The sequence below is a fragment of the Rattus norvegicus genome, chromosome 1, assembly GCF_021556685.1.
Source record: "Rattus norvegicus strain SHRSP/BbbUtx chromosome 1, alternate assembly SHRSP_T2T, whole genome shotgun sequence".
Lineage (NCBI taxonomy): Eukaryota > Metazoa > Chordata > Mammalia > Rodentia > Muridae > Rattus > Rattus norvegicus.
Window position 1 is genome coordinate 177,200,721 of NC_141534.1, and position 26,439 is coordinate 177,227,159.

Sequence of the window (26,439 nt, forward strand, 5' to 3'; positions counted from 1 at the left end):
TAGGGAACTAAATTGTAGTTTGGTTAAATTGCCATAGGACAAATCCATTATAGGAGCCTTACTGTGATAGTGTGTGCCATGCTAGCTTTTCTTTTTTTTTTTGGGGGGGGTTCTTTTTTTCGGAGCTGGGAACCGAACCCAGGGCCTTGCGCTTCCTAGGCAAGCGCTCTACCACTGAGCTAAATCCCCAACCCCCATGCTAGCTTTTCATTTGAGCCTCATGTTATTCTATTTTATCATGTTAATCATTTAAATATCATGCTATTTAATAGTACTCCAGATAAATAATAGTATTCCATTCCATTTTACAAGCAAGGAAGTAACACTTCATATTTATTCATAGATAAGTGAATAGGAAAACCAAGGTTCTGTCCAACCAGCCATCTTCCCAACTGACCCCAAATGACTCGAGCCTACTGATCTTCTTTTAATAGTTTCGCTCCCAATTAACTAGAATGGACTTGAGAAATTAGTAAGACACTGAATAAGTGATGGTGCATGATCCTCAGGGCTGGATATAAAAAAATAGGAACAAGACATGGTGGTTATTACTTGAAATACTAGCAAATAAACTAACCAACCTAAAAGAAAAAGGAACGAGGATTTTAGAAGTAGGCATTAGGAAGTCCAGGATAGCCCAGAGAAATATGCTTAGTGTGTCTGGATTCTCAAAGTGTCATCTAGTGGTTAAACTGAACTTTCAGAATTAGGATTTCTTTCCTCCTTTCCCTCCTCCTCTCCTTCCCCTTGCCTCCTCTCCTCCTCTTTCTTCTCCTCCTTCTCTTTCTTCCTCTCCCGAGGCAGAGTTTTGCTCCATAGCTCTGGAATGCAGTGTGCAGACCATAGTGGCCTCAAACATGTAGCCATCCCCTACCTCTCTTTACTGAGTACAGGTGTATATTACCATGCCTGATTTAGTTTTTCTTTTTTCTTCTCTTCTCTTCTCTTTTCTTTCTTTCTTTTTTTTTGTCACTACTTAGGGCAAGCTGAGTTGGCATAAATAAATTAGAGGTTAAACCTTGTGTTTTTTGCTGACTGAAGACTTGGTCTGGAGCTAAAGAAGATCAACAATAGACACCGGATTCTGGGAGGGCAAGAATAATCCTGACCAGTGGTAATGAAATGGGGCGGCACCCTTAAGGTTGTCAAAGTGAGGAAGAGGTGACATCATGGTCCTTTTTCGTTCCTACCTTCAGCTCTATGAGATTCGCTTTGGCCTTAACCTCATTGATTCAATTTTTTTGACTCTTTCCAAATCTGTTTCTTTCCCCTTTAAAATAAGACACGTGTGGACATCAAGAAGTTTACTTATCAATTTATTTATAGGCAGGGTTTCATTTAGTCCTGGCTGTCTTTGAACTCCATATGTAGCTAAGGATGACCCTGGACCTCCAAATTTCAAGTGTTGGGTTACGGGTATGCACCATCACGCCTGGTCTAGCACCATGTAGTGCTAGGGACAAACTCAGGACTTTGTGCATGCTAGATAAGCTCTCTTACCAACTGAGCTACACCCTCAGCCCAAAGGAACTGTAAAGAGGGAAAATAAACTACGCTTTTATCTGAGAATCTCCAGCTTTTGACTTTTTTGATAGTTATCCCTTTCATGTGTCTAAGGATTGTGCTATTGTGATGAGATTCAAGTTACCCAGTCATAGTCACTTCCCCAGGCAGTGGAAAAGAGCCTTCTGGAACATCTGGTATCCATGCCCATTTCATCTGTGGAGGATATGAAGCTAGGAGAGTTCAAGTGTAAGAGACAGAAGATGTGAGATTGTCATTCCGGCACTTCTCTCAGTCGGTCGAGATGGGTTCTTTTAAGTGGGTCAACCATTCTCATTAGCAAAATGGATGGAGTGATTTGCATGATTTCCGTTCACGCAAGCACAATCCACCAGCGACAGCAACCTCACCTCCATGAAGCTCTTCCTAAGATGTGAACTGACCCTCAGCGACTGGGGTTAGGAAGAAAATGTTGCTGGACTTATCGACTTCTTTTTACACACTATTTAGTGTAGGTGTGTGGGCATGCGGTGAAGTCAGAAGATGACTTGCGGTTCTCATTCCACTATGTGGGTTCAGGAGATGGAACTCAAAGTCATTACGCTTGGCATCAAGAGCCTTTATCTTTTTTTTTCCCTTCCTTCCTTTCTTTTTTTTTTAAGGAGCTGGGGACCGAACCCAGGGCCTTGCGGTTGCTAGGCAAGTGCTCTACCACTGAGCTAAATCCCCAACCCCATCAAGAGCCTTTATTGAGCTGTCTTATCAGCCAGTCTTTGACTTCTTACGGGAGTTCAATGGAGGAGTTAGAAGTCTGATGGTTAGCTGCAAGCATCATTTTTTTTAAAAAAACGATTTATATTATTACATTTATATGAGATCCCCACATGGGGATCCAGCCAATACATATACAGCCATGAAACCCAGACAATACTGCTGATGCTAAAAGGTGTATGCTGACAGGAGCCTGATATAGCTGTATGCTGAGAGGCTCTGCCAGAGTGTGACAAATACAGAGGCGGATTCTCACAGCCAACCATTGAACTGAGAATGGGGTCCTCATTGGAGGAGTTAGAGAAAGGACTGAAGGAGCTGAAGGGGTTTGTAACCCCATAAGAATAGCAACAGTGTCAACCAACCAGAGTCCCCCAGAGCTCTCAGGGACTAATCCACCAACCAAAGAGTACACATGGACAGACCCATGGCTCCAAGCGCTTATGTAGCAGAGAATGGCTTTATCAGGCATCAATGCAAAGAGAGGTCCTTGGTCTTGTGCCCTAAAGTAGGGGAAAGTCAGGGTCGGGAAGCAGGAGGGAGTGGGTTGGTGGGTGGGTGAGCAGCCTCATAGAAGTAGTGGGAGAGGGGATGGTATAGGAGGTTTCCGGAGGGAAACCCAGGAAACGGGATAACATTTGAAATGTAAATAAAGAAAATATCCAATAAAAATGCCTAAAAAAAATCTTGTTGCTGTGCCCCCAGAGGCCATCACAACATATTTGTAAAGTGCATGAAGCAACTTTCTCAGATTTCTGTTTTTGTTTCTGTCTCCTTCTTCATTCTTCCTGATTTGGAGTATTCCAGGTTCTGCCTGGGCATTTTTCGGGGTCTCGTCTGGCCTCTTGAGACCTTGACTCAATCCCAGGACTGAACCAACCTCCTTTAATAGCTGTGAGACTCCTGCAGAAGCCGCAGAGGCTGATCACTCCAGTCTTGCGCGTTCCTCGGGTTAGTGGACATTTCTTTGGGAGCACATACGAGCTTTGAAAATGGTCTGAGTTGATGTGGAAACCCCCCTCAAGGGTAGTGTTCACGTACCTGTAGTGGACAGAGGGTATTCCAGGGGCTGGCTGGTAAGGCGGAGGGGCGGGACCAGAGGGGCGTGTCCTCGGGAGGGCGGGGCCTGCAGCGGTCAGGTGACCGCACGGCGGGCAGCGTCGTCTGTGGAGATCCTGCTGGAAGCAGAGTAGCTGAAGGGCCGACGGGGAATCGGGTCTGTTGGGGCAGCGCGGCCGCGGCCATGGGGGGCTTGAAAGACGAACTGCTCAAAGCCATCTGGCATGCCTTCACCGCGCTCGACCTGGACCGCAGCGGCAAGGTCTCCAAGTCGCAACTCAAGGTGAGCCCCCTGCCGGCGCTTCCCGTAGGGCACGGGTCCCGCCGCAGTGTCCACAGGCAGGGCTGGTTGGGAATGCGGCGGGGCGGCGGTCCTTACTCTTCCTTCAGGCATCCGGGCGGTGCGCGGGGGCGAGCGCGCTGCTGCGGCTCCCACGACGGCTGAGGTGCGCTCCAAGAGGCACCGCGGGACCTGCAGAGCGTCCCCCGGCGACGGGATGTATGGGGGCCCGGGAGCCTCAGCCTCGTCTCCGGGACACTGAGCAGAGCCTCCCCGCCAGCGTCCACAGGTCTTGGGGCTACTGAGCGCGTGCCAAGCGGCCCGTGTCTTGCGGGCTCCCTGCAAAGGCCATTGGTTTTGTAGAGTCCTCCTTAAGGGCTGCCCAAAGACCCCATAGTATGAGGTACGCATAAAGGGATACTTGTAAGTTGAGTAAAACCCAAAGTGGCACTCAGCCAGGAGAAATTGGCAGCGTCTTGAAAAGCCTGAAATATAGAAACAGACAAGAGGAGCCATTCAACAGGCATTTTTAAAATATACACATTTTGGATCTGAATGACTAGGTTTTCTTAGCCTCTCCTGAGGAGAAATTTCCGAAGTTTGGGTTTGCTTTGTATATTTTGTGCAGTAAATGAGGAAGTTCTTTTCAGTAGTGACTTTTATGCCAGCAGGATCTGGCGTTCTCACTTGTTTTCCTTTTGATATTATTCATTAAATCATAGTCTGGAAGGACCGATGGAAATTAGCCACACACTTTTACTTAAAAAAAAAAAAAGTAATATATAAGGTCTTGGAGAGATGGCTGCTCAGTGGTTAAGGGCGATTGCTCTTCCAAAAGTCCAGAATTCCGTTCCCAGCACCCACGTGGAGTTAGCTCACATAGCTATAGGGTAGCCTATAATTCCATCTCCAGGGGATGCCTCTCAAGTCTGTGGACAGCAGCACACACATTTTCACACGTACGCTCATAATTTAAAAATAATATTTTTAAAAGTTGATAATAGTTTTTCTGGTGTACAGTTCAATGAGTTTTAGCACACGTAGGAAGTCACTATCACTAACTAGGGTTTCATCAGTTCCGTCCCACAGAGCTTTGTCATACTGCCCCATCTTCAACAGGTGGTAACCACTGATCTATCTGTTCTAGTCTTCCTTCTTCTAGTGTGATATGAATGGGATCTTCTGAAACCCGCTTCCTTTACTCAGATGAATGCCTTAGAAATTAACCTGTCTTGTGTGTGTTGTTATCGATAGGAATTGCATCTTATAGGTGTGCCATAGTTATCCATTCACCCTTGAAGATTTGTTATTTCTATTTGATTTGTGATCTGAATAGAGCTGTATGACTTTTTTTTTTTTACTTTTACTTATTATACATTTTAGATAGTGTGGAGCTAGGTTTTCTTTTAACCATTCTGATGTGTCTTAGAGTATTTAGGCCATTTACGTATAATGTAATGATTGATATTGATAGATTTAAGGTTGCCATTTTATGATTGGCTTCGGTTTTCTTTCTTCCTTAATTTTTTTTTTCTGTGTACTTAGAATTACTATTTTGCCACTTTAAGGGGAATGTAGAAACCTTATGCCAGGAAGCTGCTTTATGTTGTAATTACCATGTTTATTACTCTACAAACATTGAAAAACATCATCATCATCTGTTTAATTCTAACTTTTAAAGAACTTTAGAAAATAGCTCATCTTCCCTCCAGAGTGTCCCAGGGTACTGCTCAATTTTGTTGATATAGTAGTTGAAGCTTCAGAGATGTGATTTGTCCCAAGTTACAGTGTAAACAGTATCTAGTTTAGAACCAAGATATGTCTGTCTGCTTGCCTGCCTATCTCTGTCTGTCTGTATCTATCTATCTGTCTGTCTGCCTGTCTATTTTGAGACAGGATCTCTCTCTATAGCCCTGACTGTACTGGAACTCACTATGTAGACCAGGCTGGCCTGGAGCTCACAGAGATCCACCTCCTTCTGCCTCCCTAGTTCTGGGATTAAAGAGTGACACCAAGCTTGACAAGCTTTTCACATTTTAAAGCCAGTGTTTTTTAATCAGCCTCTCCTGACCCTTCAAATTGGTGACATAACATTCTTTTACTTTCATTGTACTCCATTAAAAATTTGAGGGAGGGCTGGAGAGATGGCTCAGTGCTTAAGAGCATTGACTGCTCTTTCAGAGGTCCTGATTCAATTCCCAGCAACCACATGGTGGCTCACAACCATCTGTAATGGGATCCGATGCCCTCTTCTGATGTGTCTGAAGACAGTGACCATGTACTCACATACATAAAATAAGTAAATAAATAAATCTAAAAAAATTTTTTTGAGGGAAAGAACCTAGTTTTTTTTTTTTTTTAAATTAAATGAAACCTCTGCTGGTCTTCATTTATTTGATGTCTTTGTGTGTGTGTGTGTGTGTGTGTGTGTGTGTGTGTGTGTGTGTGTACCGATCATGCTTACTTCTGTGGTTGTCCTGTCACAGTGTAGATATGGAGATCAGAAGATAACTTTCATGAGTCAGTTTTGTTGTTCTATTGTATGAATTCCCAGGGTCAAACTCAAGTCATCAGGCTTTGCAGCAAGCAACTTTCAGCCACTGAGCCATCTTGCTGGTCCCCTTAGGAGATTATTGGCATCAAGCTAGGCTGGAAGTGTAAACTCTCAGTTCATAGTTTTCAAACACATGTTGGTAGCACATTTGCGAAGTTGTATTTGGTCTTTCCTGCAATGACATAAGAGACTTTGGATTAATTCAGTGTGTACATCTTGCCAGTGTTTTTGGAACTGAAAATATTTTAATTTAAAATTTTCTTGGTGCCTGACTCCATTTCACTGGGGAAAGTTGTGTTTTGGAACTCATATATTGATTTGTGTATAAGGTACCATGCACCATGCTAATTTTTTAAAAAGAATTATTTATTTGTGTATATGAGTACATTGTAGCTGTCTTCAGACACACCAGAAGAGGGTGCCAAATCCCATTACAGATGGTTGTGAGCCACCATGTGGTTGCTGGGAATTGAACTCAGGACCTCTGGAAGAGCAGTCAGTGCTCTTAACCGCTGAGCCATCTCTCCAGCCCCCCTCCCCTGCACTATACTAATTTAATGAAAGGTTAGTAGTTTTAGACTGTTAAGTTTTTTTTCTTCTCTGTATTGGGGATGGAACCCAGCATATTAGGTGAGCACACCACCCCTAAGCTCTACTTTTAGTCCTATTTTTACTTAAAAACAAGTATATGTGTCTTTGTATGCACGTGTTCTTATGTGTGGATGCACATGGGTTCACGGTAGTTATGGAAGGCAGAGATAACCTCAGGTGCCGTCCCTAGGAGTGCCATGCACCTCTCTCAGACAAGGTCCCTCATTGGCTTGAACTTACCAGTTACACTAGACTGGCTGGCTAGAGTCCCAATCTTCCTGCCTCCACCTCCTTCCCAGTGCTCAAATTCTAAGCACACACTACCATGTTGAGTATTTTCACAGAGGAGCTAGGGATTGAATTCAGATCCCCAAACCACTTTACACACACACACACACACACACACACATACACACACACACACACACACCCCTCCTGCTTTTGTAGTGCTGGAAATTGAACTTACTGCATTCTAAGCAAGCTCTGTATCACTGAGCTATACTTTATACTTCCATTTATATATATTTATTTTATTCTGTTTTTAGACAGAATCTTTCTGTGTGTCCCGGAATGGGCTAGAACTTGCTGTGTAGATCAGGCAGCCTTTAAACTCACATCAGTCTTCCTGTCTCTCCTTTTCAGGTGCTGAGATTGCAGATAGAAACCATGTTTCGTTTATTTATTTACTTTTTCCTAAGACAGGTTTCTTTTTGTAGCCCTGGCTGTCCTGGAACTCACTCTGTAGACCAGAATGGCCTCAAACTCCTGCTTTATCTTTTCATTTGTTTATATTCATTAACTATTTTATTTATAGTGTATATTTTTGTGTGTGCACAATCATATGAGCATGTGTGTGCTGTGGCACGCATGTGGAAATGAGTCAGCTCCCTCCTTTCACCCTCTGCACTCAGGAGATTGGATTCAGGTTAGACTTGGTGCAAATGCCTTTACCCAGTGAGCCGTTTTGCTGCTCTACTTTTAAATTTATTTTTTAATTAAAATTTTTAGTGTTAAAAGATTATTTTTATTAGTTTTTAAATTATGTGTTTGTTTGTCTTTGTGTGGGTATATGCGCATGGCTGCACATGTCTGAGGAGGCCAGAGACATCAAATCCCCTGGGATGGGAGTGACAGGTAGTTATGAGTGGGTGCTGGGAACCAAACTCTGGTCCTTTGCGAGATCAGTACATGCTCTTAACTGTTGAGCCTTCTTTCCAGCTCACCTTCATAACTAGAACTTTTTTTTTTTAAAGATTTTATTTATTTACTTTGTATAGGAGTACACTGTCGCTGTCTTCAGACACACCAGAAGAGGGCATCAGATCCCATTACAGATGGTTGTGAGCCACCATGTGGTTGCTGGGAATTGAACTCAGGACCTCTGGAAGAGCAGTCAGTGCTCTTAACCACTGAGCCATCTCTCCAGCCCCCATAACTAGAACTTTTTAAAAACTTATTTTGTGTGTGTGTGTGTGTGTGTGTGTGTGTGTGTGTGTGTGTTCATGTGTGTGAAATCAGAAACATGCAGACCATGGTGTGTCTGTGGTGTTCAGAGAATAACTTTCCGAGCATCTGTTCTCTTCCTGCAAGGTGGGGATGGAGCTCACCTCTTCAGGCTGTACTGCTGAGCCGTCTTGCTGGCTTACCTTTATACCTTTGGCACAGATGGATACATTTGATAAAACAGAATGTGCTGGGCACTGTGCCCAGAGCAGGAGATAGAGTTGTGAGATATGGGAGAAAAAAGAAATAGGAGTCTTTGCTTTCAAAGAGTTTGGATTAATTTAAAAATTTAATTTTTAAAACAAAATTTAATTAAGAGGATGAAATCATTAGAGAATACCTGTTTGCTCTTTCTCTCTGCCCCCTGTTCATATAGACTAGACTATATTGCTCAGATGATTGCCCTATCTTGAAAAGACAGGAAGTCTGCTAGCAATGGGAGTTCTCACTTGTAATTCCAACAGTTGAGAATCTGAGGCAGTAGGATTAGTACAAGTTTGATATAGTCTTGGCTATATAGTGAGCCAAAGCTCAGAGCGAGACTGTTGGCCTCAGCTGGTAAGGACACTTGCTTCCAAAGTTGACTACCTGAGTTGATGCCTGGGAGCCCTGTGGTAGAAGGAGAGAACTGATTCCTGCACTGTCCACTGACCTCTACGTGCATGCAGTGTAGGCATATATGACATCATGTATTGTGGTACAGAGGGAAACACAAAGACAGTAGAAATAGTGAATAGAAGATACTCAGTTTGAAACTTAAAATCCAAAGGGAAAAAAATCAATAATGTAATTCGGTGTTACAAATACGGACTTTTCACTGAACTTGTCAGTAAAATAAATATATGGGGGTAGAGAGATGGCTCAACAGTTAAGGAGCATGTACTGCTACTCACAGCCATTTGTAATTCCAGCTCTAGGGATCCAGTGCTCTCTTCTGACCTCAGGGGCTCCTGCATACACACAGTGCACACATGTGCATTCAGGCACACACATCTACACGTGAAAACAAACAAATAAATATTAAAACATGGAACACATTGTCAAAACCCCGTGTGACTTGCAAAGTTTTGATAGGAGCAGTTCAGTGTTGTCACAGGGATGCTTCTCTTTTAAAATGAGTGGGTATAAGGTTACTGCAGGTCAGTGGTTTTCCTGAAAGTTTTCAAAAGTCCCCGTCTCCTCACAAAGAAGGGAACCATTTCTGCCCACTGTAGAAACCATCAGCTCCATTAGCCCAATTTATAAAATACTGTTAAAAAGCAACTCATTACTTTATTCTAATATTGATTTGGTGTTACTGTGTTTCATAGGTTTGAATACACAGACATTTAAGAGAGATTATGTTCAGTTTCTTTTTTAAAAATTTTAATCAGGGCTGGAGAGATGGCTCAGCGGTTAAGATCACTGATTGTTCTTACAGAGGTCCTGAGTTCAATTCCCAGCAACCACATGATGGCTCACGACCATCTGTAATGGGATCTGATGCCCTCTTCTGGTGTGCCTGAGGACAGCTACAGTGTGCTCATAGACATAAAATAAATAAATATAAAAACAATTTTAATCACAGTGCTGTAGGAGTACTTGTTGCTTTTGTTGTGTTCCCTCAAACCCCAGAACCCAACCTATGTGGCTCTGGTTGTCCTGGGACTCACCGTGTAGACCACTGTCCTCAGATTCAGAGAGATCTGCTGCCTTTGCCTCTGAGGGCTGGGTTAAAGGTGTGCATCACGGGGCTGGGGACTTAGCTCAGTGGTAGAGCGCTTACCTAGGAAGCGCAAGGCCCTGGGTTCGGTCCCCAGCTCCGAAAAAAAGAACCAAAAAAAAAAAAAAAAAAAAAAAAAAGGTGTGCATCACTACACTTGAATACACTTGGTCTTGCACAGAACCAGTGTTGGATTCCAGTACCCACATGGTGGCTCACAGCGGTTTTTAATTCCAGCTCCAGGATCTTTGATGTCCTCTTTGGTACCAGACAGGTACTTGTTGCACATACATACATCAGGCAAAATGTCAACATATGTAAAATAAAAAAATATTTTAAAATTGTAATAATTTAAAAAAGAATTTTAGGTATGTGGTGTGTGCGTCTGAGAGTAGTTATGTGCACAGGAGTTTAGGTACCTGTGGAGACAAGAGCCATCAGATCCCATAGTGCCTGAGTTACAGATGGTTTCAAGCTACCTGATGTGGCTGCTGGGAACTGAACTTGGGTTCTCTGCAAGAGCAGTTTCAATCTTAACCACTGAGACCTTTGTCTAGCCTAATTCTCACCTCCATTTTATTTTTCTGATAAGGACTCATGTAGCCAAGGTTACCCTTGACTGATCCGGCTGCCTCCATATCCCAAATGCTGGGATTACAGGCAAGCATCACACCACTCCTGGCTACTAAGTTCAGCCTTTTCTAATTGACTAGAGATGTGCTGGTCAGTGGGAGTAGATAGCATTAGAGTCATAGGGGAGAAACCTTCAAACTTGTTTCCAAGAATATGCCTTTCTTAGAACAAATTGATTATATCACTCATCTTGGATGCAATTCTCTTGTGTTTTCTGATAGCTATTAAAAGATTGTCGGGGTTGGGGATTTAGCTCAGTGGTAGAGCCCTGGGTTCAGTCCCCAGCTCCGAAAAAAAAGAAAAAAGAAGAAGAAGAAGAAGAAGAAGAAGAAGGAGGAGGAGGAGGAGGAGGAGGAGGAGGAGGAGGAGGAGGAGGAGAAGGAGAAGAAGAAGAAGAAGAAGAAGAAGAAGAAGAAGAAGAAGAAGAAGAAGAAGAAGAAGAAGAAGAAGAAGAAGAAGAAGAAGAAGAAGAAGAAAAATAAAAGATTGTCAACTATGGAGAGACCCTGGCACCTTTTCTTGTAGGAAAGGGCTATTTATGGGAAACTGAATAAATATGGCTGAATTGAAGTTTGAATATCTTTTTTTTTAAATAATGTTTTCCCTTGGTTTGGTTTGATTTTGTTTTTGTTTTTGTTCTTATTTATGTGTGTGTCCCACAGAGTCAGAGGACAACCTCTGGAGTCAGTCTTAGCCTTCCACCTTCTTGAAAACAGTTTTGCTCCTTGCGGCTTACAGCAAACTAGTCGTCCTGTACACTTACTGCAGTCCTTTCCCTGCCTTCCATGGTGACATTTTTTGAGAATTCTGGAATTTTGCTCTCTTTAAAAAACACGGACTATTATAATATGCTTTCATTTTGATCCCAGTGTAGAGCTGCGAGGCTGCTTCGGAGAGATCACAGCATCTTACTGTGATTTGCCTCAGTGCCTCATACCAGCAGAAGCGTGGTTTCTCAAGCTGCAGATAGTTTCTGTGATGGCGTGACATTTGGAATTTTGGGAACTTTACAGAGGGTCCATAGATGCTAGGAACCCGAGGAGGTGGGGTGGGTTGTTGGTTGTTTAGGGAGGTTAGTTGTGGCTTGTTAGTAACTGTGGTAAAAGAAGAAACAAGAGGAAAGAACTTAGATTCCAAATGTCTGTCTGTCTTTCTCTCTGTGTCTCTCCTTTCTTTCCTTCCTCCCTTTCTCCCTCCCTTCCATCCTTCTTTCTCTTCTATTTATAGTGCTGGGGTGAACCTGGGAGGATGAAGGGTGGGAAAAAAGAAGAACCCACAAAGTAGCAAAGACCAGCTACATTGCACCTCCTGGTAGGGGTGCTGGGGTTACAGTGCACAAGTTACCACATCAGGCTCTCATTTGGGGCTGGGGATCTGAACTTTGGTTCTCATGGTTAGCCAGCACAGCCTTTAGTCCCTGAGCCAACGTCTTAGTCTCTTGTCTAGTTGTATTTGCTATTTTATGTATGTATGTATATATCTATCTATGTCTGTATGTATTTACTTATGGGTGTGTATTGTGAGAAACAGAGAAAGAGAATGAGTGTGAGTGTGTGTGTGTGTGTGTGTGTGTGTGAGTGTGTGTGTGTGAGAGATTATGTGCAAGTGCACATGTGTGCCTTCATGTGGAGGCCAGGGGACAACCTTAGCTTTTATTCCTTGAGTGAGATCTTTTACACAGTCCCTTGCTGCTCTGGGGCTCACAGGACAGACTGGCTGGAGCTAGGGGCCGCTTGTCTCAGCTTCCGCAGCCCTAGGACTGTGAGCACCCACCACCACACCCAGCTTTTATTATTATTCCTACTTGTTTCATGGTTTTCATTTGTTGTTTGCTTTTTGTTTTTGAGTCAGTGAGTTTTGAGATAGAGGACAACCTCTGGAACTCACTCCGTAGAGCAGGCTTGCCTCCTACTCAGAGATCCATCCGCCTGACTCCTAACTGTTGTGGGGTTTGGGGCTCATGTTTTAGTTTTTTGAGACAGGGTCTCAGTATGTAGCTTTGGCTGACCTGTAGCTCACCTCCTTCTGCCTCCCAATACCTTTATTGTTATTATTTTTAAAGGAGTATTTATTTAAGGTACATGAATAACATTGTAGCTGTCTTCAGACACACCAGAAGAGGGCATCAGATCTCATTACAGATTTTTGTGAGCCACCATGTGGTTGCTGGGAATTGAACTCAGGACCTCTGGAAGAGCAGTCAGTGCTCTTAACCGCTGAGCCATCTCTGCAGCCCCCCTTATTATTATTTTTAAATGAGAGACAATTGCATGTCGATTCCATAGTTTAGGAGACCTTAGTAATCTGCCACTTAAAGAGCCTTTACTTTTAGGTCATGGTTTAAATTTGCAGAAGTCATAATGGAAGTAAATTTGGGTGTATTATTTGAAATAGAGGAAATGATTATTCTTCTGTTACATTTATTTTTCCATTTAGGGAGGTGTGAGTGTGTCAAAGTGTGCACACACAGGTCAGAGGCTAACTTGGGCGACATGGGTCTTTCCTTCTAGATGTGGTCCCAGGGATCAGACTCAGCTAGTCAGGATTGGCAGCAAATGTCATTTTATTGGGCTCCGATTGTTGTTTATTCTGTGATTATTTAAAAATTATCATCCCATTGTTTAGCATTTCACTGGTTGTTCCTTGCTAAGAATTATATACAATGCCAACACAATAATAAATGTTATTACTTAACTATTTAAGAGGAACTGTCATAGTTCACTTATACACATGGCATTAAATTCTTAAGACTAAAAAAAGGGCATTTATGGCATGAAAAAGTCTCCCAGCCCACACTAGTTCTCTGCCGTTCTGTTCCTTCCAGAGTTCACAATGTACCTTAATTTAATACTCTTACTGTTATATAGCGAATGTTTTTCTCTTAAATATAGCAAACTCTAGTGATATTTTTGCAACCTTATTATAAAGTTTAGTTTGCAATTATGGCTTCAGTGTGAATTACACATTAGTGCTGGGAATATCTTAAAATAAATGTGCTGGCCCTGTTCCGATGCTTTTGTTTTTAGAAACACTTTTTTTTTTCTTTTTGGTACATTTTTCAAGTTGAAGAGCTTACAACTATAGTGACGATTTAAATACAAATCACGTTAAGAGGGCCAGTATGGGTAAATTTGCATCTTATTTTCTCAATGACAGATATTCATTCATATTCTCCCCCAATAGATTCTTATTCTGTAGCCCAGGTTGGCCTCAGACTCACAGGGATGCATCTGTGTTAGCCTCCCAAGAGGTCGGATTACAGGACTGAACCATTATTAGGCTTGAAGAATTTTTGAGTCAGTTGTTTTTTTAATTCTAAACCGTGGTACGGTTTGCATGTCTTTTGAATAATACCTTGTGCTTTGTTCCCGTGTAGGCATCTAGCTTCCGAAGTTTTAACGTGGATTGCTTAAGTAATTGAGAGAAATCAGTTGAAAGCATAAAGGGAGGAAATGGCCGTTAAGACCTTACTCTGTGTGACATTCAGCACACCAAGCAGTGGTTAGTTCTCATGTTCTTGCCATGAATAGCACTGAGTCTCTAAACCTGCTAACCACTGAGGTAACAGCTTTTTATGTTGGGAAACCAAACACTCTAATTGTAAGAAGCAGGGTCGGAGGATTGGAATTATGAGTGAGCTTACTAAAAGTCGTCGTCAGCCAGCATGGTGGAGGTCGCTGACTGTAACTGCTGCACTCCTCAGGCTTGAGACAGGCCTGAGAGAATGAGAAAGCCTGGTTTAGATCACACAGAAGATGCCTCAAAGAAAAAAGTCTTTGCAAATAGTTTTAATATTTTACCAAAACAAAAGAGTAAAGATAGCTTTCTAAATAAAAAGAGTATCAGACATTTCCAAATCTTAAAGTGGGTAGGAGTGAATTAGAGTGAATTTCTATTTTCCATTCTTTGGTAGAAAATTTTCAGTGTGATAACTTGGAAATTTGGTGCTTAAAAAAATACAAGTTGGGGGCTAAAGAGGGGGGATCCGACACTTCATTTTACCCCTATGGGCACCAGGCATACATATGGTGTACATATATACATGCATGTAAAACCCTGATGCACATACAATAAATCTTTTTTGTTTGTTTTTACTTTTTCTGTTTTGAGACAGGATTTCTTTCTCTTCGTAGCCCTGGCTGCCCTGGAACTTGATCTGTAGACCAAAAATAAATAAGTCTTAAAAAAAGTACACCCTTGTCTTATTGAAGAGAACACTTGAGTCTCGGGGCATTATTTTTGGTCTTGTCTGTCCACTTTAACCCAGCATTTCTGGTCTTAAAACTCAAGAGTTTACCGGGCAGTAGTGGCACATGCCTTTAATCTCAGCACTTTGGAGGCAGAGGCAGGTGGAGCTCTGTGAGTTCAAGGCCAGCCTAGTCTACAGAGTTCTACAACAACACAAACATCTCAGAGTTTACAACCTCTGGAGCCTCACTTCCTCTTTCTTTTGGGTCTCACCACAGTCTTACAGGGACACAGTAAGGAAGCTAGAGTTACCTGCTTTCTAAGCTTTCTTCCTCTGGAGAGGTGTTTCCCATTCCTACCCAGTTGAGGGGTGTTCACAACCTCCTTCCTGTCAGTGGTAAGTAGTAGATGAGAGCAGTCGAGTTCTCTCTCTCTCATGTCTTCTTCTCACAACAGAATTGCAGCCTGTGTCTCAGCTCCTTTAGTTCTCATCCGCTCTCTTTTTTGAGACAAAGTCTTTTTGTCTGGATAAAGTCCACTGTGTACGTCAGATTGGCTTAAAACTTAAGATGACCCTCTTTCTTCAGTCTCCCAGTACTGGGATTATAGTAGTGAGCACTCGTGCCTAATTCTTTTCCTCCTGAAATGGGGTTCTCACTGTTTTGCCCAGCTTGGCCTCGAACTCATGGGTTCACAGGATGCTCTCACTGGGCAATCTGTCACTTATTCACAGTCCTTTCTGTATTACAAGTCTGCTTGACACTGCAGCTCTCAGCAATTGAGAGGAAAAGCCTTGGTTAGGAACTCCACATATGCTAACATTTTTATAGGAAGAAGAAAGATGGAATATTTCTAGGCCTTCTGTATCTCTTGTCTCTTTAGGAATAATTAGCTTTGTCACCTTTGCTTTCAATTAGAAGACTCATAAATGTGTGCATGGTGAATCAGCCGGAAATGACACTAGATAGAAAAAAAAGCTATTCTGGAGCTAGGGCATGTATGACCTAGTGGTAGAGTACTTGTCTGGTATACAGGAGGGAGGGTCTTGGTTCCAGACTTCCAATCCTTCCCTCCCCAATATACAAAAAACAAAACAACACCACTATCAAAGCCAAACCAGTTCTCACTGCTTGTAGAGACAGCATTGGAAGGTGTTGCATTTCACTGAATTGTGAAAGGAGGGCTACCGTCTGCCTCAGCAGTTCCTTCTGACATAGGATGATGCATGCTCAGTGAGGTAGCTGTTCTCCTGGAGTTGAGAGACAGCTGTTGGCACCTGACATGGATTTCAGTGAGAGACTGAGAACCTCTGTTTTATGCAGACTTTGGTAGATCACACTGGATTAAAATTCTGAGGCCTTTTTACTTGGGTAACTTTCCATTAGTTTCATTTTCATTTATTTTGTGAGTGGAGGGGTATGCGCATATATTGGCATGCACGTGGAGGTCAGAGCACAACTTGCTGGGGGTGGTTCTTCCACTGTGAGGGTTCTGGGAGGGAACTAAGGTTGTGAAGCTTGGCATCAAGGGTCTTAGCCAGGGAACCATCTCTCCAGCCCTCTACTTCTGTATTTTTCTGTTAAATGGGAAGATTGAGAGGCAGGATACTTCTCCCTTTCCTGTCTCTTATCCTTGGTTTTTACTTTCTATTGCTTCTGTCACCTGTCAGCCCAAAATATCAAGTGGAAAATTCCAGAAATGAATAGCTCACGAATTTTAAATAAGTTATTATAGTGTGTTGCCCTAGTTGTTAATTTATTGTGTTATTATTATCTTATCATTCACACATGAGGAAAATCTGGTATTCTGGGGATCTGGTACTGTTTGTGGTCTCATGCATTTTGGGGAGCTGTTGGAATGTGTCTCTGCAGATTAGCTGGGAGGCTGGCAGGGGACAGAAGCCATATCGTAGGCACCACACCAAGGCAGGAGGCCAGGACAGAAGACAGCAGAGGTAGGTAGACCTCAGACTTGAGAACTTGGTTGTTGGTTGACTGTACACTATGGCTTCAGATTTTTTCCTGGAGAAGAGAGTACTACACTGAGCTATCTCACGACTCTTTCCTTTCATTAGAAGTCTGTATTTGAGGTCTCCCCCACCTCCACGTGGAGGTCAACCCCAGGGCATCAAGCATGCAAGGCAGACTTTATACTTGAGTAAGGAGTGAGGCTGCCACATGGGATCTCAAGCCTGGTGAAGTGTGCTTGCCTAGCTGTAGTACTGTTAATAACTAATAATGACCCCAAACATTATCTAAAAGAGACATTGCAGTTAAAGTTCTTTCTGGAAGGATGGTAAAGTAAAAGGTGCACATACGTGTAAGGATGGTGGAGAAGAAAAGAAAAAAATCTGGGAAAATGTCAAGTGTCCTTGATTTAGCAATTAGTGTTTGTTGGCCACATCTCTCATGAAGTACTTTATTGGTTTTTTTGGGGGGTGTTGCACACATGGATAAAAGACCCCATGCACAAGGAGTGTGCACAGGGGTGCAAGTCACAGAAGCTTATTGAATTTTGTTTTCACTGATGATTCTGTTTTTTTTTGTTTTTTTTTTTTTTGGTTCTTTTTTTTTTTTTTTTTTCGGAGCTGGGGACCGAACCCAGGGCCTTGTGCTTCCTAGGTAAGCTCTCTACCACTGAGCTAAATCCCCAGCCCCGATGATTCTGTTTTTGAGACAGGAAGTCACTCTTTGACCTGGAGGTCATTATGGGACCAAGATTGATTTTAAACTCTTGGCAGTCCTTCTGCCTCAGCCGCCTCAGTGCCAGAATTACAGGTGAACACGTCTGGCTTCAGTGATTATCTTTCCTAATACTCCTATTATTGAATACATACGCGTGTGGTGATATGCAGGTGTGTGTGTGTGTGTGTGTGTGTGTGCGCACGCGCGTGTGCGCGTGTATGTGCGTGTAATTTGAGACTAACATATGCTTTGACATAAGTAGGATCATATTTCATGTGCTTTTGTGATCTCCCTTTATAGCGTTGTGTTGGGAATACTTTTCAATATCAAACCAATGTCATTCTTTATAACACTTTGAACTGTTCCGTAGTGTTAATATGTTGTTTTACTTTACTGTTTTTCATTCATGGAATTTTTAGATGTTTTTGTTTTCCCTCAAACACATTGCCAAACATGCTACAATGCATAGGTCACTTCTCTGTTGTCTCTGCTCAGATGATCATCTGTTCCCACCTGTCAGTCATGCTGTAGTCAGGAGAGTGGCTCTGGTTTCTTTTTTTTCTTTCTTTTTTTTTTTTGGTTCTTTTTTTGGGAGCTGGGGACCGAACCCAGGGCATTGCGCTTCCTAGGTAAGCGCTCTACCACTGAGCTAAATCCCCAGCCCCATGGCTCTGCTTTCTTCAGCAGTGGACATTGACTGAGTCTGTAAGAGTAGATGCTGTGGTAGTTGCTTAAGTATCAATGTTACTCAACAAAAAGGCAGCTTATTTTAATCTACATTAGTAAGGTTGGGTATCTTGTCCTATCCTTTATTTGTTCACTGTAAAGAATGTTTCAACAAAGAATAGGGTAGAAGTTAATCTTTGTAGTACACTACAAGACATGAAATCACAGAAACAAGAAACTTGGCTAGGCATGGTGGTTGACACATTGCTGTAATCACAGTATTTGGTGGTAGAGGTAGAAGGATCAGGAGTTCACACTCATCCTCGGCAAGCCTGGAGTTTAAATGACCTTGTCTGAAAAACAAAACAAAAAACCAACCAACCAACTGTCCAAAAACCCAACTGAATGAGAACAGCAACAACCCCTCCAAAACAACAAACAGCAAACCAAGAAGCAATTCAGAGGATGATCTCCACACAATATATATAGTTCAGGGCTTCTTCTTGAGTCAGGGTCTCACCAGGTAGCCCTGGATGGCCTGGAACTCAGACATCTGCCTCTGCTTTCTGAGTGCTGGGGTTAAGGGGGCATGCCACACCACACTCAGTTACAACTCCTTAAGTGGAGCATCCTTGTAAGACTGCTAGCCTAACAAACCATGTTTAAAAATTCTCTTGAATACAGACAGATGAGGGCTGGTGAAATGGCTTGGTGAGAGAAGGGGAGGCTGCCAACCCTGATGACTTTAGTTCAGTCTCCGGAATGCTCCCTGGAAAAGGAGAGAACTCACTCCCCAAAGCTGCCCTCTGACTTCTGTACTCCCCCGTGGTACACATGTGCTTCGCCTTCTCCCCGTAGACAGCAAATGTAGAGAGCAGTAAATGAGTCGGTGAGGATGCTGTCAAGCCTGACAGCGGTTTGATCTCTGGGACCCACGTGGCGAAAGAGAGAACCAACTTGTTCTTTGACTTGCACGTGTGCTATGACATGCATACCCTCTGCTCCTGTCCCCACCCCAACTCATACATAAATAACGTAATAAAAATTTAAGATGTAGAGAGACGGTAAGACATCAAAACCCACATACAACAATCAGCTTTTGGCTCCAGTTGTCCATTCGGGAACTGAACGTGCAAGATGTCTCACATTTTAGTCTTCAGTTTCCTTTATCGGCTTTTTATCCATGTTCATTGCTCATTTTCCTATTATATGTTCCTATTTCTGCCTTTTACTTCTAAGAGTGGTTTCGTTTGCTTGGGTTTATTTTTTTTCTGGAAGGGAAAATTTAAAACTTAAGAGATGAAATTTACACTTGAAGATTTATTTAGTAAAAGTGTCTAGGATGTTAATTGACTCGGACTTGGGTTTTTATGTTGTTGTTGTTTTTGTTTTTGATGCTGAATAGAATGAAGATAATTTAAAAGAAGCAGGTAAGACACAGCAGGGATAAGCCGGAGGAAAGGCTGTTGGCAGAAAGGGAAAATGACTCTGTGTGGAAAGAGGGCAGAACTCTTAGTAGACAATGCCTTTAAGGCAGGGCACAGTCGAGGTAGGAAGTTGGTCATTCTGACTCTTTGTTAGGGAGAATTTTCTGGTAACTTGCCATTAGCTTGAAACTTTGTAAATCAGACAGGAATTTTCATGTTTTAAAAAGACCACTCATTATGAATTACAGTTCTGTGATTGTGCCAGATCAGGCAAGTGTTTGGAACAGAGATCCCCACCCCCTTTTCTCAGCGCTGAATCTTGCCCATTGCGCACATCCTGTAAAGGGAAACTGTGTGACTCTGGGCACATTTCAAAGAGCCCTTTAGAATCTCTACATCATCTTTGAGAGGGAGGAGGGCGAACATTCCATAGTCAGTCTCTCTCTCAGTCTCTCTCTCTCTCTCTCTCTCTCTCTCTCTCTCTCTCTCTCTCTGTGTGTGTGTGTGTGTGTGTGTTAAAAGAACACCAGTTGCTCACCATCCTTGATTTTATGATAGCTGGGGCAAAACGCTTAAAAGGATAAATGCAAGCAGTGCACAGCAGCCACTCACATGGACACGGAGTCGGTGCTTCAGAGCAGAGCCACTACAGGGCCAGCAGCAGGCGGCCATGAAGGGCTTAGAGAGATGAGTTTCTGGCATGGATGTGGATATTTTCTTGTGTAACAATGATTTATTCTTCAGACTAGAGGACTGGGAGCAAAGTTGCTTAGCCATCACGTGGGTGCTAAAAGAATGGCCTTTGAAGGAGCAGGCATTTGAAGTGGGATAAATTCAGCTTTTTCAAGCAACTTGTAAAGACTCTAATAGGAGCAGCTCATGGCAACCCTTTTACAAATGAGGGACTTGTAGTCTTTTTTGCTTCTGATTGCTTTTGTTTGGTCTGTTTTTCTGCTTTCTCATGTGGAGAAAGGGCTACTGCTTCTGGGCATGGTTTCCTCATAAGCCTGTGCTGGGAGAAGAGGGTTTCCACACAGGGAAAAGTTCTGGGTTTGTAGTCGTTGGTTCACCACAGGGTTAGTGCCAGTCATCTCGCAGGGTCTGGGGAACTGACAAGGGAGCACTACGACCCCTGCAGCCTGGACAGCAGCACGCACACGTGTCTTTGCAGTTACCACTTCACAGGCAAGGCAGTCTACCATCGGAGAGAAAGGCGATGCAACAAGGAAAGAATCCAGAGCGTGCAGCCTGGGTTCTAATCTCAGTTCCTGACATGCAAGATTAATTTGGGGCATGCCTTCTAATCTTCACACTTAACGTCTTCATCGGTAAAGCGACGTTCCTTGCAGTGTGTCTAAAGTGGACGGTGTAGACCGTAGATCTGCTCTAAAGACCCAGGTTGCTGTGGAGGTTAATGAAACTTTCCAACCTCTTTCTCCATACTTTTCTTAAAATCAAGACAGGGTGTCTCTGTGTATCCCTGGCTGTCTTGGAACTCACTCTGTAGACCAGGCTGCCTGGAACTCAGAGAGATGCACCTGCCTCTGCCTCCTGAGTTCTGGAATTAAAGGTGAGTGCCACCACCTGGCGGCTAACCTTTCAGTTTTCTTACCAGCTTGTATTTTGGGCATCAGAGTTTATCCTTTTTCCTTTTTTTTTTTTTAAATTGTGCGAGTGCGTGTGTGCGCATGTGTACATGTACACACGTGTGTGTGTGTATCTTTGGATGTGGAAACAAAGAGAACCTCAGGTATGTCTTCAGGAGTATTGTTTACCTCTTTGGAGACAGGGTCCCTCATTGTCCTGGTGCTCACAAAGTAGGCCTGACTAGCTGGCCAGCCAGCCCCAGGGGTTTCTGCCTCTCTGCCTCCCCAGTGCTGAGGTTACAAGTGACACCACCATGCTTGCATGGGCTGACAGTGAAGCTCAGGTCCTGAGAAGCAAGCCAGTTTACTGTCAGAGTAACTTCCTAAGCCCTACATTTTGAATTCTTTATACTTTTTTAAATTAAAGAAGAAGGGATATTGTCTAGGTCTTTAAAAAATTGTTGATGAAAGTTTTAAAGATAATACCACTTTAGAAAGTTTTTCACTTGTTTTGTGTTGTTTTGTTGTTAATCTTTTTGAAGACTACGTTTTCTCAGCCTTACTGTAAAATTAGAAAAAGAAATGGTAACAAAGCGATCCATTGATCTAAATTATAGCTCTTTTTTTACAGAATTAACTCATGAAATGAGTTTGGGTTAACAATCATTGGGTTTTTTCTTCCAAAGTTTAGACTAAGCCCGTTTCCTTATTTTATATTGAGGGTACTGAGACCAGGCCAGCCACACATCCTGAGGCCCAGGTCTCCTCCAAGTGCTATTACTATAGCGTGAGTTAGAAAGGTTGTTAAGAAAACCCCCACGTAGTGGGAGGTAAACCCAGCCTTCCCTGGATCTGTTCAACAAGACGGTCTAGAGTGCTCATTGAATCTTCAGGGTCATTGGGCCAAACTGCATGTCCACATACAAACAGCAAACAGCTTTTCTTTCTTTCTCTTCCTTTTTCTTTTTCTGGAAGTAGGGCAGACAGATTTATTAGAGAAAGTGAGAACTCTTGAGTGTGGGAGTGAGGGAGGGGTTCTATGGGAGGGACACCCAGGAACAACAACATTCTTCTCAGAGAACTGAAAAATCAAGTTTACTACTACACAGGAAGCCCAAGTTCTTTTTTCCTTTCTTTTTTTTTTTTCGGAGCTGGGGACCGAACCCAGGGCCTTGCGCTTCCTAGGCAAGCGCTCTACCGCTGAGCTAAATCCCCAACCCTGGAAGCCCAAGTTCTGGTCTCGGTTCTGTGTGCCAACATTAGTCAAGAAAATTCAGCTTAATCTCTTTGAGCTAGTACTTTCTGTTTATAAGGTGAGAAGGATGGTGTCCAGGCCCCATGGCAAGACTTTCAGGAGAGAATCTGTGAAACTCAAATGCAGGGAATAAGGAAGGTGTGGGAGAGATTGGTGCCTTTTTGTTTTCTGAGGGTTTTGCTTTATTTTTTAAAATTTAATCTTATTTTTAAAAATATTTAAGAAAAATGTATTAGGTTTATTCATTTTATTTTGTGTGTGAATGTCTTACCTGCATACATGCCTGTGTACCATGTGTGTGCTTGGTGCCAAAAGAGGCCAGAGAGGGCATCAGATGCCTCGGAACTGGAGTTATAGATGACTGTGCACTGCCGTGTGGGTGGGTGTTGGGAATCTAGCCCAGGTCTGCAAGAGTGATGAGCACTCTTAACTTCTGAGCCGTTTCTCCAAGTGGAGAGCTTTGCGTTTATCAGATATTTTCACATTTTATTCCTCCATATGTTATGTTTTCTGTATTTATTTATTTTTATTTTTATTATTATTATTATTATTTTTTGAGAACATGGGAGTCTCAAGTCTCACATATCCCAGACTGTGGATGACTTTGAACTGATTGTCCTGTCTCCACATCTAAGTGCTGGGATTGTAAGCATGTACCATGTGTGTAGTATATGCCATGATGGGCATCAAACCAAGGGCCTTGTGCATGTTAGCGAAGTATCCTTAGACCCTCCCCCCACCCAACTATCTTTTTAAAGTGTGTGTGTGTGTGTGTGTGTGTGTGTGTGTGTGTGTGTGTGTGGTTTATGTACACATGGGTGCATGCACTTTGGTGGCTCAAAGTTAAATGCCAGGTATCTTCCTTAATTGCTCTGTACTCTGAACTCGGAATCAATTCGAGCTGGTGTGTCCAGGTGCTCGCCTCCCAGCCTTCCTTCAGAGTGCTGGGATTGCAAATGCAGCCATCCCTGCTCTCCTCTGGGCAGGGGTTACAAGCGCATGTGCCCACAGCTTGCCTTACATCCTGGGGGCCAGGATTTAAACTCAGGTCCTTGTTTGTGAGCAGCAAGCGCTCTGAACCATCTCCCAGGCTCGCTCTGTGTGTCTGTGTCTGTGTCTCTGTCTGTCTGTCTGTCTCTGCACTTAAGCAAAAGGAGAGGTACAGAGTAGTTCAGATGTAGAGTTCTTGCCTAGCCATGTATAACGCCCTGGATTCAAATCCAAGAACAGAAAGCAATAAACCAGACAACAAAAGCAAATAACTTTTTTTTTTTTTTAAAAGGAGTTGCTATGAGCTCTGTCTTCTGTCCCTGGCCTCCTATCAACCAAATCCTTTCTCTCACTGTTACTATTTTCCTGTGTATTCCTTAGGAATTTCTTACTTTTCTTCCTTTTCACTTATCTTGTGACACTTGAATATTATATACTCTTTACAAAATGTGCTTTATCTTGGAGTTATTTCCCTATCAGTACACAGTGAGTTTCATCATGATTTTGACGTTTTATAGACATACCATAATTTGACCAGTGGCTGGGGATTTTTACTTGGTAAAGTCCCGAATGATTTTTATGTCCAGATGGTCTTTGTGTCTGGTGTGGGAACTTTTCTCTGTTATTTTAAAGCACTTTACAGTCTTGAAATCAATCCTTATAAAACCTCTTTTGGGGGCTGGAGAGATGGCTCAGTGGTTAAGAGCACTGACTGCTCTTCCAGACGTCCTGAGTTCAAATCCCAGCAAGCACATGGTGGCTCACAACCATCTTTAATGAGATCTAATTCCCTCTTCTGGTGTGTTTGAAGACAGCAATAAATCTCACAAATAAACAAATAAATCTTTAAAATAATAAAACCTCTTTGTGGTAAAGTAGGGTATACTTGGTAGACAGAAGAAATAATAATTTAGGATTTTGTTGACTATAGTGTGCAAGGCTTCATGACACTCCCTACCATGTTCCTCTCAGAGGCTCCACTGGCAAGTACAGGGTCTGAGGAACACAGCCACTCAGCCTGCTTTGTAGGGCTGGTAAATGTCAGCATTGCTGCACTTACGACCACTAGTAAATTGACTTCCTTAAAATTGATAGAGCGTGCACAAAGGATCTCCACACAGATGAAGCTTTGAGAAACAAAACCAGTATAGAGAAGAGATATGCAAATGTTCTTTTTATAGATTCAAAGTTTTAATCTTAAAAAATCCTAACTGAAATAGGTGTATGCAGAAGTTGACTTCCTTAATGAAATGAAGGTGCTTATGGTAGATGAATGTGGCTCCCTCCCTCCCCATCCGGGTTTCTTTGTGTAGCCCTGGCTGACCCTGAACTCAGATCCACCTGCCTCTGGGACTAGAGGACTAAAGTGCACAACCATGACCAGCGAATGTGGCAAAGAATGTGGCCTTGCCTTTGTAATGTGACCTGTTCAGAGTGTTCGAGTGAAATGGAAGTTTCTCGGTTTTAATTTAATTTAAAACTTGAGGCACCTGAGTTTCCTGATTCTCTCACGAGTGCTAAAGTGTGCACTTGGGTTACTGTACCATAGCTATAGTCCTTTGTGTGTGCTCTGGCATAACATTTCTCTTCCCTCCCACTCCACTCACCCTCTTTTGCTGAGGATGCAACCCAGGGCCTCCGCTCACTAGGCAAGAAGTCTACCCCTGAGGTGCATCTCCAGCTCTGGCCTACCTTTTCTTGTGTATCTGTGAATATTTATCCCTTTTGGTTTTGAGACTAGGGATATGTCAGTCTGGCCTGAAACTTGTTGCCCAGCCTGACTACAAGCTCAGTCTTCTGCTGGAGCTTCCCAAGGGCTAAGTGCCGGGATTGCAGATTGCTATGACTGTCTTGTGTCTTTTTGCCGATGCCAAAGTTAGCCTAAAGTCATAAGAATTTAGATATATTAGTATACTTGAAGATTAAAAATTAATACTTGATATATTTATATATTAATATGGTTCTTTCTAATAAATGGGAAATGTTGAGCCCAGAGCAGCTGGGTCTTGTCTAGGTCAAATACCGTCTCCAAAATATATTACAACGTTTGCTAGTTTCCCTAAACAAAGTCTCATGGCCAAGCTGCCATGAGACTTTAATTTTGGATGCATTCTATTGTGCTTGCTCCCCTTCCTTCCTTAATGTGGACTAGTTAATAAAAATCGACAAGGAGTATTTGTTCTCAGGCCGTCATGGAGCCTGGCTCATAGTGAGCAGGTAGTATATAAACTTGATTGAAGTGAAACAGATCTTGGAAAAAAAGAATGAAGAAACTTCAGCCATGCCCTGTGCTTGGTAGATTCTTCTCATCTTCTTTTACTTAAGAGTATGTTGTGTTCACATGGCTAAGTGTTACATGGTAGTAAGCGGGTGTCTTTACATTGTTTTTTTTCCGCCTCTTAGGTCCTTTCCCATAACCTGTGCACGGTGCTGAAGGTTCCACACGACCCTGTTGCCCTTGAGGAGCACTTCCGGGATGACGATGAGGGGCCTGTCTCCAATCAGGGCTATATGCCATATTTAAACAAGTTCATTTTGGAAAAGGTATGATGCTAACTAACCCTTCTCACCTACAGCCTTTTCTTTTCCTTTTTTGCTTTTGAGCATCAAGTGGGCCAAGGCAGCCCTTATTGGTGTGCACATTAAGAAGCTAGGTTTGAAGCCAGACATGATGGCGCACGCCTTTAGTGCCGGGACTCTGGGAGGCAGAGGTAGGTGTTATCTCTGGATTTTAGAACAGCCAGGGCTACACAGAGAAACCCTGTCTCTAAAAACAAAGACAAACAAAAAAGAAGCTGGGTGCTGAGGCCTCAGGAGGCTGAGGCTTCTGCTCCTCCTCTTTCCGTCAGATACCCCCAGGTTGGTTCCTTCTTTCAAATTAAAAATGCGTTTGTGTTGCTCTGTGTCCATCTTCTGTCAGGATGCTTTACTTATCCTGGAAAGTAGGGCAGTGTGGCAGGGGTTGTGAGAGAATGAGTGTGATGGAGTTAAGCAGGGGTAGGAAGGGGATGATTATTGTTACTGGGTAGATCCCACACAGCAAACTG

The 26,439-nt window shown here is 42.9% G+C and overlaps 1 protein-coding gene across 2 annotated transcripts in view; it reads left to right on the forward strand.

Annotated features, from left to right (window-relative positions):
* The first annotated feature begins 3,460 nt into the window (after positions 1-3,460).
* Swap70 (switching B-cell complex subunit SWAP70) overlaps positions 3,461-26,439 on the forward strand; it is a 61,739-nt gene continuing 38,760 nt past the window's right edge. Inside the window, 2 exon segments of one of the 2 annotated variants that reach the window (NM_001106288.1) lie at positions 3,461-3,616; positions 25,796-25,936. In NM_001106288.1, the coding sequence (NP_001099758.1) occupies positions 3,518-3,616; positions 25,796-25,936 (240 nt within the window). In that variant the 5' untranslated portion in view covers positions 3,461-3,517. 2 annotated transcript variants of the gene reach the window in all.